The following is a 14163-nucleotide window of genomic DNA, read 5'->3' as shown; positions in this document are numbered from 1 at the left end:
CCGTCCCGCTCACAACACCGTCCCGTCCCGCTCACAACACCGTCCCGTCCCGCTCACAACACCGTCCCGTCCCGCTCACAACACCGTCCCGTCCCGCTCACAACACCGTCCCGTCCCGCTCACAACACCGTCCCGTCCCGCTCACAACACCGTCCCGTCCCGCTCACAACACCGTCCCGTCCCGCTCACAACACCGTCCCGTCCCGCTCACAACACCGTCCCGTCCCGCTCACAACACCGTCCCGTCCCGCTCACAACACCGTCCCGTCCCGCTCACAACACCGTCCCGTCCCGCTCACAACACCGTCCCGTCCCGCTCACAACACCGTCCCGTCCCGCTCACAACACCGTCCCGTCCCGCTCACAACACCGTCCCGTCCCGCTCACAACACCGTCCCGTCCCGCTCACAACACCGTCCCGTCCCGCTCACAACACCGTCCCGTCCCGCTCACAACACCGTCCCGTCCCGCTCACAACACCGTCCCGTCCCGCTCACAACACCGTCCCGTCCCGCTCACAACACCGTCCCGTCCCGCTCACAACACCGTCCCGTCCCGTCCCGCTCACAACACCGTCCCGTCCCGTCCCGCTCACAACACCGTCCCGTCCCGTCCCGCTCACAACACCGTCCCGTCCCGCGCACAACACCGTCCCGTCCCGCGCACAACACCGTCCCGTCCCGCGCACAACACCGTCCCGTCCCGCTCACAACACCGCCCCATTCCCGGAATATTACGCAGCAAATCTAATTTGCCTGGCTTGTTATTCTGGAGTGTGTTGCTGTGCTGTTACCGTGTTTCATCCCTGGACTCGAGTTCGTGCTCCCCTGCGTGTATGAGTAATTCCCAAAGTTGGAATAGCTTTGAAATCCAGCGAAGTAACCGGAACCTGTGAGAAACGGAACCCAGTAAGTAAAAGCTCACAATAGCAGCAAGCGACACTCTGCACCACCTTGTGTTAGTGTGACACATCGTCACGAGCTCTGCAGTAACTCTCACCTTCCAGCCACCAACAACTGTTCTGAGCTTTTGCCAAATTACAATACAAAAAGGAGGAAGAACATCGGGAACGTAGCAACTTGAAATCTAGTGAGCATTTCTTCATTTGGTTTAACTTAAAGCACATGGACCTACTGCTTTAGAATCCCGCGTTCTTTACCCAGGAACAATAATCCTCCCCAGCCACAATGAATTAAGTAGATATTGGGGAATTTTATGACATCGCCCTCCTGGTGTGGCACATTACATCTGTCAGGAACTCGGCTGCACAGACCTATGAGTTGCAATTTATTAAACTGGACAGTAATTGTGGGGACAACACATCCAAACTCCGATGTGGATCCCCGACAGCTTGCTGGAGTCATTCCAAAAAACTGTAAGTCTACCCGAGTTAAATAGAAGACAGTGAAACGCTAATTTCGCTGACCCCTGACTCACGCTGACCCCTGACCCCCGACTCACGCTGTGCGCTCTCCTTGTGTGAAGCTCTGAACACAGGCGTTCAATCACAACATTTGCCTCAATATCTCAGCAGCGCCAGTCAGACAAGGCTACACTGGATGCCGATATTCCAGTGCACGTTTCTCCGATAACCCCCGTTATACTCACCCCCGCCTGCTCCTCCGTAAACTCCTCCACCGCCTGACCCTGGGCCACCTCCAAAATGGTCAGAAAAATTCGGCAAAAGTTTCAGCCGTTTCCTTTGCACTTCCTCTTTGTCTGGGAGGGGGCGAGAAAGACATCCAAGATTAATGTACCAACGATGAATGAAGGCTTTACGATTACGCATGTACCATCAGAACCGAGCTCGGGGACAGTGCCCACAGACGGCTTTGTACTATGTACAACAACAACTTGCATCTATATAGCACCTTTAACATGAAATGAATGGACAGTAATCGTGGGGACAGCACATCCGAACTCCCGATGTGGATTCCCGACAGCCCGTAATGGAGTCATTCCAAAAAACTGTAACAGTCTACCCGAGTTAAATAGAAGACAGTGAAACGCTAATTTCAATAACCTCCAAACCCCATCTCACATTGACCCCTGACCCCCAAAACATCCCAAGTGTCATCAAACAAAATTCCTCACCGAGCCACGAGATATTAGGACAGGTGACCAGAAGCTTGGTCAAAGAGATAGGTTTAAAGGAGTGTCTTAAAGGAGGAGAGAGAGGTAGAGAGGCGGAGAGGTTTAGGGAGGGAGTTCCAGAGCTTGGGGCCCAGGCAACAGAAGGCACGGCCACCAATGGTGGAGCGATGGAAATCGGGGGATGTGCAAGAGGCGGGATTGGAGGAACGCAGAGATCTCGGAGAGTTGGAGGAGGTTACAGAGATAGGGGAGGGGCATGTAGGGGCTGGAGGAGGTTACAGAGATAGGGAGGGATGTAGGGGGCTGGAGGAGGTTACAGAGACAGGGAGGGGTGTAGCTGGAGGAGGTTACCGAGACAGGGAGGGGTGTAGGGGCTGGAGGAGGTTACAGAGATAGGGAGGAGTGTAGTGGGGGGGAGGTGGTTACAGAGATAGGGAGGGGTGTAGGGCTGGAGGAGGTTACCGAGAGAGGGAGGGGTGTGAGGCTGGAGGGGGTTACAAAGATAGGGAGGGGTGTAGGGGCTGGAGGAGGTTACACATATAGGGAGCGTGTAGGGGGCTGGAGGAGGTTACAGAGATAGGAAGGGGTGTAGGGGGCTGGAGGAGGTTACAGAGATAGGGAGGGTGTAGTGGGGGGGAGGTGGTTACAGAGATAGGGGAGGGGCATGTAGGGGCTGGAGGAGGTTACAGAGATAGGGAGGGATGTAGGGGGCTGGAGGAGGTTACAGAGACAGGGAGGGGTGTAGCTGGAGGAGGTTACCGAGACAGGGAGGGGTGTAGGGGCTGGAGGAGGTTACAGAGATAGGGAGGAGTGTAGTGGGGGGGAGGTGGTTACAGAGATAGGGAGGGGTGTAGGGCTGGAGGAGGTTACCGAGAGAGGGAGGGGTGTGAGGCTGGAGGGGGTTACAAAGATAGGGAGGGGTGTAGGGGCTGGAGGAGGTTACACATATAGGGAGCGTGTAGGGGCTGGAGGAGGTTACAGAGATAGGAAGGGGTGTAGGGGGCTGGAGGAGATTACAGAGATAGGGAGGGTGTAGTGGGGGGGAGGTGGTTACAGAGATAGGGAGGGGTGTAGGGCTGGAGGAGGTTACCGAGAGAGGGAGGGGTGTAAGGTTGGAGGGGGTTACAAAGATAGGGAGGGTGTAGGGGGCTGGAGGAGGTTACACATATAGGGAGGGTGTAGGGGGCTGGAGGAGGTTGGGGAGGGGGAGTGGAGGAAGATAGGGAGGGGGAGTGGAGGAGCAGCTATGGAGGGATTTGAAAACCTGAGTGAACAACCAGTCTGTAAAACTGCGACATTTTAGTTCAATTTTTTATCTTTCTTTTTAAAAAGCAATGAAAATAAATAAATTGAGCAAAATCGGCACCAGATCAGCAAGAGCAGAGATGACCCTGAAAGGGAGAGTTGGTTTGAAGCTGTAAGTTGATGCAGATGATGATTGATTACCTTTAATGAGTGGGTAATATGTGAAGGGCTTGGGTTCACTCGTTTCGCTGTCGGACTTTCTGCGGAGTTGTACAAAGACAGAGGCAGGTTTGGAAATGTCCATATCCCGGTATTTTGGCGTTCTAAAAACTATAGCGAACTGCGGGAGGGAAGATCGTGTTATTAAATTGTACTTTCAAACGCGTGGCATCATTTGCCGATGATTAGAAGTGGCAGCATTTTATTATTGGTCTGTTTTTTTAAAATCCAATTTCGTTCCAGATCAACTCGAACGCCAAAGATCACTTTGTGCCAATATATTTGATCTTAGGCCAAAAGGCCGAGAGGGGAAGTTGCACCGTTCCTGGAAATATTGCAATACCAGGTCGGTGCATGGAGCGGACAGGGCAAGCCCCTGAGCCAGCTCCCTGTCCAAAAATCAATTCAATATCATGTCCCCATAGGGGATATTAAACTGATAAGAACAGATACTACACTTGATCTTAGCCAAAAGGCCGAGAAGCTCTGTTTACTGTAGCCACACATAGCGTTAGCTGCTCAGGATCAGCGCAGTGTCTGGCCGGCACTCGAGTCAAGTCCCAGCAACAACCTGCTTCACTCAGGCTGGGAACTCGATCAACATTCGATTCGACCTGGCACTTTTACACCCAGTTCAGCAACCTCCGATCACATGTCCTTCAGGCAGCAGGTGCTGACTCTGCCAGACCCAGCTTTTCTGGTCGATACCTGCCCCATTACCATCCCCTTTCGCCTCGGCCCATCATCCCTGTTGTCTCTAATCTCTCCCGCCTTCCACCCGGTCACAGACCTTCCCTTTTGTTCTTTCCTCCCTTCCCCCTGCCCCTACACTTGCTTAAAACCCTGTTACATAGAAACATAGAAAGTAGGTGCAGGAGTAGGCCATTCGGCCCTTCGAGCCTGCACCACCATTCAATGAGTTCATGGCTGATCATTCCCTCAGTACCCCTTTCCTGCTTTCTCTCCATACCCCTCGATCCCCTTTAGCCGTAAGGGCCACATCTAACTCCCTCTTGAATATATCCAATGAACTGGCATCAACAACTCTCTGCGGCAGGGAATTCCACAGGTTAACAATTCTCTGAGTGAAGAAGTTTCTCCTCATCTCAGTCCTAAATGGCCTACCCCTTATCCTAAGACTGTGTCCCCTGGTTCTGGACTTCCCCAACATCGGGAACATTCTTCCTGCATCTAACCTGTCCAGTCCAGTCACAATTTTATATGTTTCTATGAGATCCCCTCTCATCTTTCTAAACTCCAGTGAACACAGGCCCAGTCGATCCAGTCTCTCCTCATATGTCAGTCCTGCCATCCCGGGAATCAGTCTGGTGAACCTTCGCTGCACTCCCTCAATAGCAAGAACGTCCTTCCTCAGATTAGGAGACCAAAACATCTCTAACGTTTTCCAGTTCTGACGGAGGGTCACCGACCTGAAACGTTAACTCTCTCTCTCCACAGACACTGCCTTACCCGCTGAGTATTTCCAGTATTCTCTGTTTTTATTTCAGATTCCAGCGTCCGCAGTGTTTTGCTTTTATTGTATTCCTTTTGTAATCATTTCATTCCCCCTGACCACGTTACTTTTGATTGGCTCACCGCAGTACGGCCATTTCAGGGTTTTTGGTTTATACTTTTCCCAGCCAGGGCTGCCTCTGATTCACGCGAGCATCAGGCAAGTGAGACAATTGGGTTTAATCGGTGCTCCCAGCGTGGAACATAGGAGCAGGAGGAGGCCATTCAGCCTCTCGAGCCTGTTACACAGGAACAGGAGGAGGCCATTCAGCACCTCGAGCCTGTTACACAGGAACAGGAGGAGGCCATTCAGCCTCTCGAGCCTGTTACACAGGAACAGGAGGAGGCCATTCAGCCCCTCGAACCTGTTACACAGGAACAGGAAGAGGCCATTCAGCCTCTCGAGCCTGTTACATTAGGAACAGGAGGAGACCATTCAGCCCCTCGAGCCTGTTACACAGGAGCAGGAGGAGGCCCATTCAGCCTCTCGAGCCTGTTACACAGGAACAGGAGGAGACCATTCAGCCTCTCGAGCCTGTTACACAGGAACAGGAGGAGGCCATTCAGCCTCTCGAGCCTGTTACACAGGAACAGGAGGCCATTCAGCCTCTCGAGCCTGTTACACAGGAACAGGAGGAGGCCCATTCAGCCCCTCGAGCCTGTTCCGCCATTCAATGAGATCACGGCTGATCTGCGACCTAACTCCACTTACCCGCCTTTGGTCCATATCGCTCAGCACCTTCCGTTATTGCCTCCGGTGCATCATCCCAATCTCCATTAGCCGGAGATGGTGATGTCATCGCCCCTGACCCGAGCTTCAGTTCCATTCCCCGAAGCATCGCTGGGCGACACTACGGGAGGCGTTGATCAGGAGGCTGGACATTTACGGGGCGAGGGTTAAAGCGAGGTGGCCCAGGTAAGTAAAATAAATCTGTGCGTGCTGTCCTTTTTACAATCTGTCTCCCCCACCCCCCGCCCCGCACTTGATCGGCCCAGTTCCATGTCGCGAAGCACGGGCTGATCGGGCTGGACTGCGCCCGGGGTCTGGGTAAGCTCTTCCCTTACGGAGCTGGCAGCGAGCGACGGCCTGGCCCTTTAAGGGAGGGGAGGAGCCTCCCAACACGGCAGTGCTGCACGCCTGCCGCCCTGCCTGACTTACACTCCACCGCCCTCCCGCAGCCCAGACGCCAAATATTTTTAAAGATAGAAGTTTAACCGTAACCTCGGCACTTACTCGCCTTCAGGAGACGCTGAGCAGCTCACTGCGAGCGGAATGAGAATGAACCAACGACTGCATTTAGTTCATGAGGAAAGTGTCATTTGATGCAGTTTCAAGTTCCTTGTCTGGGCTGTGTGCAGAACTCAACAATGTCCCGCAATGCAGCCCGGCACTCCGGCCCCGGCACTCCGGCCCCAGCCCGGCACGGCCCGGCACTCCGGCCCCGGCACGGCACGCCCCAGCCCGGCACTCCAGCCCCGGCAGGGCACTCCGGCCCCGGCACGGCACGCCCCAGCCCGGCACTCCGGCCCCGGCACGCCCCGGCACGGCACGCCCCAGCCCAGCACTCTGGCCCCAGCCCGGCACGGCACGGCACTCCGGCCCCGGCACGGGCACGGCACTCTGGCCCCAGCACGGCACTCTGACCCCGGCCCGGCACAGCCCGGCACAGCCCGGCACTCCGGCCCCGGCACGGCCCGACACTCGGTCAGGGCCCGAGTGACGTCACGTACACATGGGTCATCGTCCTGGCGACAGGTCAATATTTACTTCAAATGTTTTTTTTAAACATGGTGTCAAAATAGATGAGGATCCATCCCATAATATTTTTCCTCCCACATTTCCAGCAAGCATAAATCGCAAATTCTATTTAAGAGACTACGGTCGACATTAAAGCAAGTCTGAACCTGTCCACAAATTGGTCAGATACTTAGCGAGACAGTTGTGGACGAAATTTTCCATTCATCAAAAGTCAAGCGGAGTTAGGAACGGGCTCACAGGCCCTCACACGGTCCTCACCTCAGCAGCTGGATCGCAGACCCAGCTTGTCCTGGGTCCAAATCCAGATTATGTGAGCCAGGTTTGGGAGTGTAGCGGTTCACAGAATCGGGATACCCGGGATTTGGGATCAGTGAAGAGTCAATCGCAATGTAGCCCGAGTGGATCACTACCCGGAGGTGGGAGCGAGAGAGCTAGGCCCAGATCGGGGAGATTATCCAGTCACCAACCTGCCGATGGACGTCCGTCGGACCAAAGTCTCCGAACGCTTCCCAAATTGCTCCGCTTTCATCCTCTTCGTAGAATCGAACCTGGATATCATCTGATGGGAAAGAGACAGTGGAGTGAAAAAACAAAACTACAACAACAACGTTAATTTATATAGCATCTTCAACATCGTGAAATGTCCAAAGGCACTTCACAGGAGCGATTATCAGAACGATTTGACAATGAACCACATAAAGGAGACATTAGGCCAGGAAGCTGAGTCAAAGAGGGAGGTTTTAAGAAGCATCTTAAAAGAGGAAAGAGAGGCGGAGAGGTTTAGGGAGAGAGTTCCAGAGCTTAGGGCCCAGGCAGCTGAAGGCATGGCCACCGATGGTGGAACGATTATAATCAGGGATGGTCAGGGGGGCAGAATTAGAGGAGCGCAGACATCTCGGGGGGTTGTGGGGCTGGAGGAGATTACAGAGATAGGGAGGGGCGAGGGCCATGGGGGGAATTGTAAACAAGGATGAGAATTTTGAAATCGAGGCATTGCTTAACCGGAAACCAATGTAGGTCAGTGAGCACAGTGGGTGATGGGTGAGCAGGACTCAGTGTGGGTTAGGACACGGGGCAGTGAGCACAGGGGGTGATGGGTGAGTGGGACTTGGTGCGAGTTAGGACACGGGGCAGTGAGCACAGAGGGTGATGGGTGAGTGGAACTTGGTGCGAGTTAGGACACGGGGCAGTGAGCACAGGGGGTGATGGGTGAGCGGGACTGGGTGTGAGTTAGGACACGGGGCAGTGAGCACAGGGGGTGATGGGTGAGCGGGACTGGGTGTGAGTTAGGACACGGGGCAGTGAGCACAGGGGGTGATGGGTGAGCGGGACTCGGTGTGAGTTAGGACACGGGGTCAGTGAGCACAGGGGGTGATGGGTGAGCGGGACTCGGTGTGAGTTAGGACACGGGGCAGTGAGCACAGGGGGTGATGGGTGAGTGGGACTTGGTGTAAGTTGGGACACGGGTCAGTGAGCACAGGGGGTGATGGGTGAGCGGGACTCGGTGCGAGTTAGGACACGGGGCAGTGAGCACAGGAGGCGATGGGTGAGCGGGACTTGGTGCGAGTTAGGACACAGGGCAGTGAGCACAGTGGGTGATGGGTGAGCGGGACTTGGTGCGAGTTAGGACACGGGGTCAGTGAGCACAGGGGGTGATGGGTGAGTGGGACTTGGTGCGAGTTAGGACACGGGGCAGTGAGCACAGGAGGCGATGGGTGAGTGGGACTTGGTGCGAGTTAGGACACAGGGCAGTGAGCACAGTGGGTGATGGGTGAGCGGGACTGAGTGCGAGTTAGGACACGGGGCAGCCGAGTTTTGGATCACCTCTAGTTTACGTAGGGTAGAATGTGGGAAGCCGGCCAGGAGTGCGTTGGAATAGTCGAGTCTAGAGGTAACAAAGGCACGGATGAGGGTTTCAGCAGCGGATAAGCTGAGGCAGGGGGCGGAGATGACCGATGTTACGGAGGGGGAAATAGTCTTAGTTATGCTGCAGATGTGGTCGAAAGCTCATTTCAGGATCAAATATGACACCCGGGTAACTATCTTGCAGACACACCACCAATGTTTAAAACGGAAGGATGAAAAGATACGTTATCAAAACCAGGCTGCAGATTGGCCCAGTATTTCCATCTCGAAGTACAGCTGATTGTTAAAATCGGTGTACAGATTGGCTGCCCGATCGGTCAACAGAATAACATGGACTGCACTTTGAATACAACAATATTGGTTGTAAAACATTTTTGGACATCCTAAGGATATAAAAGCAAGGTCCTTTTTAACAATCTGAACACAACACAAAAGACAAACATGCTTCAGTGTAGATTTAATTTTAAAGCAACGCTTTGGACTAGTTTTTAGAATATTTATTCCAAAATTTACCCCTCCCTGAAATCGCTTCGCACCAGTTCTGAAGTTGTTTTGTAAGTTCCACTCACCCTGCTCCAGCTTGCTCAGTTTGAGCCTGATTTATAGCACGACTTCCTAGTTTATACTTTAGAACACAAGAATTAGGAGCAGGAGCCGGCCATTCGGCCCATCGTGTCCGTGCCGGCCGACAAAGAGCTACCCAGCCTAATCCCACTTTCCAGCTCTCGGTCCGTAGCCCTGTAGGTTACGACACTTCAGGTGCACATCCAAGTACTTTTTAAATGTGGTGAGGGTTTCTGCCTCTACCACCCTTTCAGGCCGTGAGTTCCAGACCCCCACCACCCTCTGGGTGAAGACATTTCCCCTCAAATCCCCTCTAAACCTCCCCCCAATTACTTTAAATCTATGCCCCCTGGTTGTTGACCCCTCTGGCAAGGGAAACGGGTCCTTCCTATCCACTCTATCCAGGCCCCTCGTAATTTTATACACCTCAATCAGGTCTCCCCTCAGCCTCCTCTGTTCCAAGAGAAACAAATCAGCCTATCCAATCTTTCCTTGTAGGTAAAATTCCCCACTTCTGGCAACATCCTCTGTACCCTCTCCAATGCAATCACATCCTTTCTGTAATGTGGTGACCAGAACTGCACGCAGTACTCCAGCTGTGACCTAACCAGTGTTTTATACAGGTCAAGCATAACCTCCCTGCTCTTGTATTCTATGTCTCGACTAATAAAGGCAAGTATTCCGTATGCCTTCTTAACCACCTTATCTACCTGTCCTGCTACCTTCAGGGATCTGTGGACCTGCACTCCCAGGTCCCTTTGTTCCTCTACACTTCTCAGTGTCCTACCATTTAATGTGTATTCCCTTTCCTTGTTAGCCCTCCCCAAATGTATTACCTCACACTTCTCTGGATTGAATTCCATTTGCCACTGTTCTGCCCACCTGACCAGTTCATTGATATCTTCCTGCAGTCTACAGCTTTCTTCATTATCAACCACACAGCCAATTTTAGTATCATCTGCAAACTTCTTAATCATACCCCCCCTGTTCAAGTCCAAGTCATTGATGTATAATCACAAAAAGCAAGGGACCCAGTACTGAGCCCTGCAGAACCCCACTGGAAACATCCTTCCAGTCACAAAAACACCCATCAGCCATTACCCTTTGCTTCCTGCCTCTGAGCCAATTTTGGATCTAATTTGCCACTTTGTCCTGGATCCCATGGGCTTTTACTTTCGTGGCCAGTCTGCCATGTGGGACCTTATCAAAAGCTTTGCTAAAATCCACATACACTACATCATACACACTGCCCTCATCGACCCTCCTAGTTACCTCCTCGAAAAATTAAATTAAGTTAGTCAGACACAATCTTCCCTTAACAAATCCATGCCGACTGTCCTTGATTAATCCATGTCTTTCCAAATGAAGATTTATCCTGTCCTTCAGGATTTTTTCCAATAATTTTCCCATCACTGAGGTTAGGCTGACTGGCCTGTAATTACTCGGTCTATTCCTTTCTCCCTTCTTAAATAAGGGTATCACATTAGCAGTCCTCCAGACCTCTGGCACCACACCTGAAGCCAGAGAGGACTGGAAAATGATAGTCAAAGCCTCTGCTATTTCCTCTTTGGTTTCGCTTAACAGCCTGGGATACATTTCATTCGCCCTGGGGATTTATTCTCTTTCAAAGCTGCTAAACCCCTTAATACCTCCTCTTTTACTATCTTTATTTCGTCAAATATTTCATACTCCTCGATAACAGTATCTGCATCGCCCCTCTATTTTGTGAAAACAGATGCAAAGTATTCATTAAGAACTATACCCACTTCTGACTCCACATACACATTACCCACATGGTCTCTGATAGGTCCTTCCCTTTAGTTATCCTCTTGCTCTTAATATATTTATAAAATGTCTTTGGGTTTTCCTTGATTTTACTTGCCAAGAATTTTTCAAGCTCTCTCTTTGCTTTCCTAATATCCTTTTTAATTTCACCCCTGAACTTTCTGTACTCTAGAGATTCTGCAACATTATCTCGGTATCTGTCATAAGCCTCCCTTTGTTTCTTTATCCTCCCCTGTATATCCCTCGACATCCAGGGGGCTCTGGATTTGTTATTCCCACCCTTATTCTTTAAGCGCACATATTTGGCCTGAATCCCCCAGATCTCCTCCTTGAATGCCTCCCACTGCTCTGACACTGATTTACCTTCAAGTAGCTGTTTCCAGTCCACGATGGCTAAATCACCTCTCAGCTCAAAGTTGGCTTTTCTCCAATTTAGAACTTTTATTCCTGGTCTATCCATGTCCTTTTCCATAACTACCTTAAATCTAACTGAATTATGATCACTAGCACCTAAATGCTCTCCCACTGATACCCCTTCCACCTGCCCAGCTTCAATCCCCAAAACTAAATCCAGAACCGCCCCCACACATGTTGGGCTTGTTACATACTGGCTAAAAAAGTTCTCGAATGCATTTTAGGAATTCCGCATCCTCTATACCCTTCACACTAATTTTGTCCCAGTTAATATTAGGATAGTTAAATTTCCCTATGTGCCGACATATTTGCTCTTCTCCCTCCCTCTCGCTGTTTGGGGTCTATAGTACACGCCCCTTTTTGGTTTTTCAGTTTGACCCATATGGCCTCGTTTGATGATCCCTCTAACATATCATCCCTCCTCATTGCTGCGATAGTTTCTTTAATCAATACCGCCACCCCTCCTCCCTTTTTACCCCCCTCTCTCTATGTTGAGCTGCCATACCTGCCCCTCTTTTAGCCATGTCTCTGTAATAGCGATAATATCGTTCTCCCAAGTGTCTACCTGTGCTCTCAGCTCATCTGCCTTATTCCCTATACACCTTGCATTCTCTGCCCCAGAGAGCTGTGGAGACTGGGCCACTGAATATATTTAAGGTGGAGATAGACAGATTTTTGAGTGATATGAGAATAAAGGGTTATGGGGAGCCGGCAGGGAAGTGGAGCTGAGTCCATCATCTGATCAGCCATGATCGTATTGAATGGCGGAGCAGGCTCGAGGGGCCGAATGGCCGACTCCTGCTCCTATTTCTTATGTTCTTATGATTGAAGTATATACCATTTAGTGCAGCCAGCCCTCCGTGTTGACTACTTTCTAGCCCTTCCTTCCTCTGCCCTTCACATTCACTTTCTACATCCAGAGGGGAGATGAGGAGAAACGTTTTCACTCAGAGAGCTGACAGGATTGGGAACGCTCGGCCTGAGGTGGTGGAAGCGGATTCTATCAGTAATTCTAACAGGGAGTAGGACGGGTATGGGAGGATGAGGAACTGACAGGGTTACGGACTAGCGGGGGTCTGGGTCTTTCACAGAACCGGCACAGGCTCGCCAGGCCGAGCGACCTCCTCGAGTGCTGTCAGTTTATGCGATTCTGTGAAGTTTAGTCGGAATTACTGTTTTGATCCCAAACACGATTGGGAGAGGGTCACACAAGCCGCCCCCACCCCCTCAGTTAGCCAAATGTTGTGACTCTGTGAGATCTCAGCAGAGAATGAAAATACCTGAGAAATGGTGAGAAAAACTCCTGTCACACTGAAAAGGAGCACTAGAGGCAAACTAAAGATGGCCTGTTGTCATGGCAATAATGTTCGCCTTGGTCATGGGGTGGGTTCGCTCTCCTGGCTCCAATCATATTTACACCAGGAACGGCTCCGGTTCCTATTTGCTCTCTCTGGTTTGATATCGACACGATACATTTAATATGATTTAAAACGTCATGTAGCAAATCCTTATCAATAAAAACATTTTCGAGATTTGAACTGCTGTTCTAGGTACAATTAGAACAATGAGAATATAAAAATATAATGTAAACATTTAACAGTTATTGTAGCTTGCTAAATTCCCCCGATGATGTCACTGGTGTTAGTGTCACTTCCTCAAAAACTCAAAACGCTCTCACTCCGAACCAATCAGGAACAACAGTGGTCAGTCAGAGAGAAAGGATGTGAAATGTGGAAACACACACACACACAGATTTAGCAGTTTCTCGATTTGAACACGGGCAGTGTCATGGACAGTACATTCTGCCGAATAATGACCGGTTACTTGTCGGGTAAATTCCACACACACGAGGATCTGGTACCGAACTGTGCCTCAAGTGTATGACGGAGAGTTAGCAACCCAACTCCAACTAACGGCAACTTGCATTTATATAGCGCCTTTAACGTAATAAAGTGTCCTAAGGCGCTTCACAGGAGCGATTATCAAACATTTCACATTGAGCCACATAAGGAGTTATTAGGACAGGCAGCCAAAAGCTTGGTCAAAGAGGTGGGTTAATGGGCATCTTAACGGAGGAGAGAGGCGGAGAGGTTTCGGGGAGTTCCAGAGCTTGGGGCCCAGGCAGCTGAAGGCACGGCCACCGATGGTGGAGCGATTATAATCAGGAGATGCTCAGGAGGGCAGAATTAGAGGAGCGAAGATATCTCGGCGGGGGGAGGGTTGTGGCTGGAGGAGATTACAGAGATAGGGAGGGGCGAGGCCATGGAGGGATCTGAAAACAAGGATGGGAATTTTGAAATCAAGGCATTGCTTAACCGGGAGCCAATGTAGGTCAGTGAGCACAGGGGGTGATGGGTGAGTGGGACTGGGTGTGAGTTAGGACACGGGGCAGTGAGCACAGGGGGTGATGGGTGAGTGGGACTGGGTGTGAGTTAGGACACGGGGCAGTGAGTGATGGGTGAGCGGAACTGGGTGCAAGTTAGGACACGGGGCAGCGAGCACAGGGAGTGATGGGTGAGTGGGACTTGGTGCGAGTTAGGACACGGGGCAGTGAGCACAGGGGTGATGGGTGAGTGGGACTTGGTGTGAGTTAGGACACGGGTCAGTGAGCACAGGGGGTGATGGGTGAGCGGGACTGGGTGTGAGTTAGGACATGGGGCAGTGAGCACAGGGGGTGATGAATGAGTGGGACTCGGTGCGAGTTA

The 14163-nt window shown here is 51.5% G+C and overlaps 1 protein-coding gene and 1 pseudogene across 3 annotated transcripts in view; both read right to left on the bottom strand.

Annotated features, from left to right (window-relative positions):
• The window catches only part of LOC139250922 (nuclear factor NF-kappa-B p105 subunit-like), a 136668-nt gene that overhangs the window by 29226 nt on the left and 93279 nt on the right, over positions 1-14163 (bottom strand). For all 3 annotated transcript variants that reach the window (XM_070873144.1, XM_070873142.1, XM_070873143.1), the window contains 4 exons: positions 7297-7388; positions 3541-3679; positions 1609-1719; positions 794-889 (listed from right to left, as the gene is read on the bottom strand). In XM_070873144.1, the coding sequence (XP_070729245.1) occupies positions 794-889; positions 1609-1719; positions 3541-3679; positions 7297-7388 (438 nt within the window). The remainder of the gene's footprint in view (positions 1-793; positions 890-1608; positions 1720-3540; positions 3680-7296; positions 7389-14163) is intronic.
• Positions 3868-4046, bottom strand: LOC139253143 (U2 spliceosomal RNA; annotated as a pseudogene).

Source organism: Pristiophorus japonicus, chromosome 2 (assembly GCF_044704955.1).
Source record: "Pristiophorus japonicus isolate sPriJap1 chromosome 2, sPriJap1.hap1, whole genome shotgun sequence".
Classification (NCBI taxonomy): Eukaryota; Metazoa; Chordata; class Chondrichthyes; family Pristiophoridae; genus Pristiophorus; species Pristiophorus japonicus.
The sequence above is the reverse complement of the archived record's forward strand: the minus strand, read 5'-3'. Positions and strand labels throughout refer to the sequence as shown.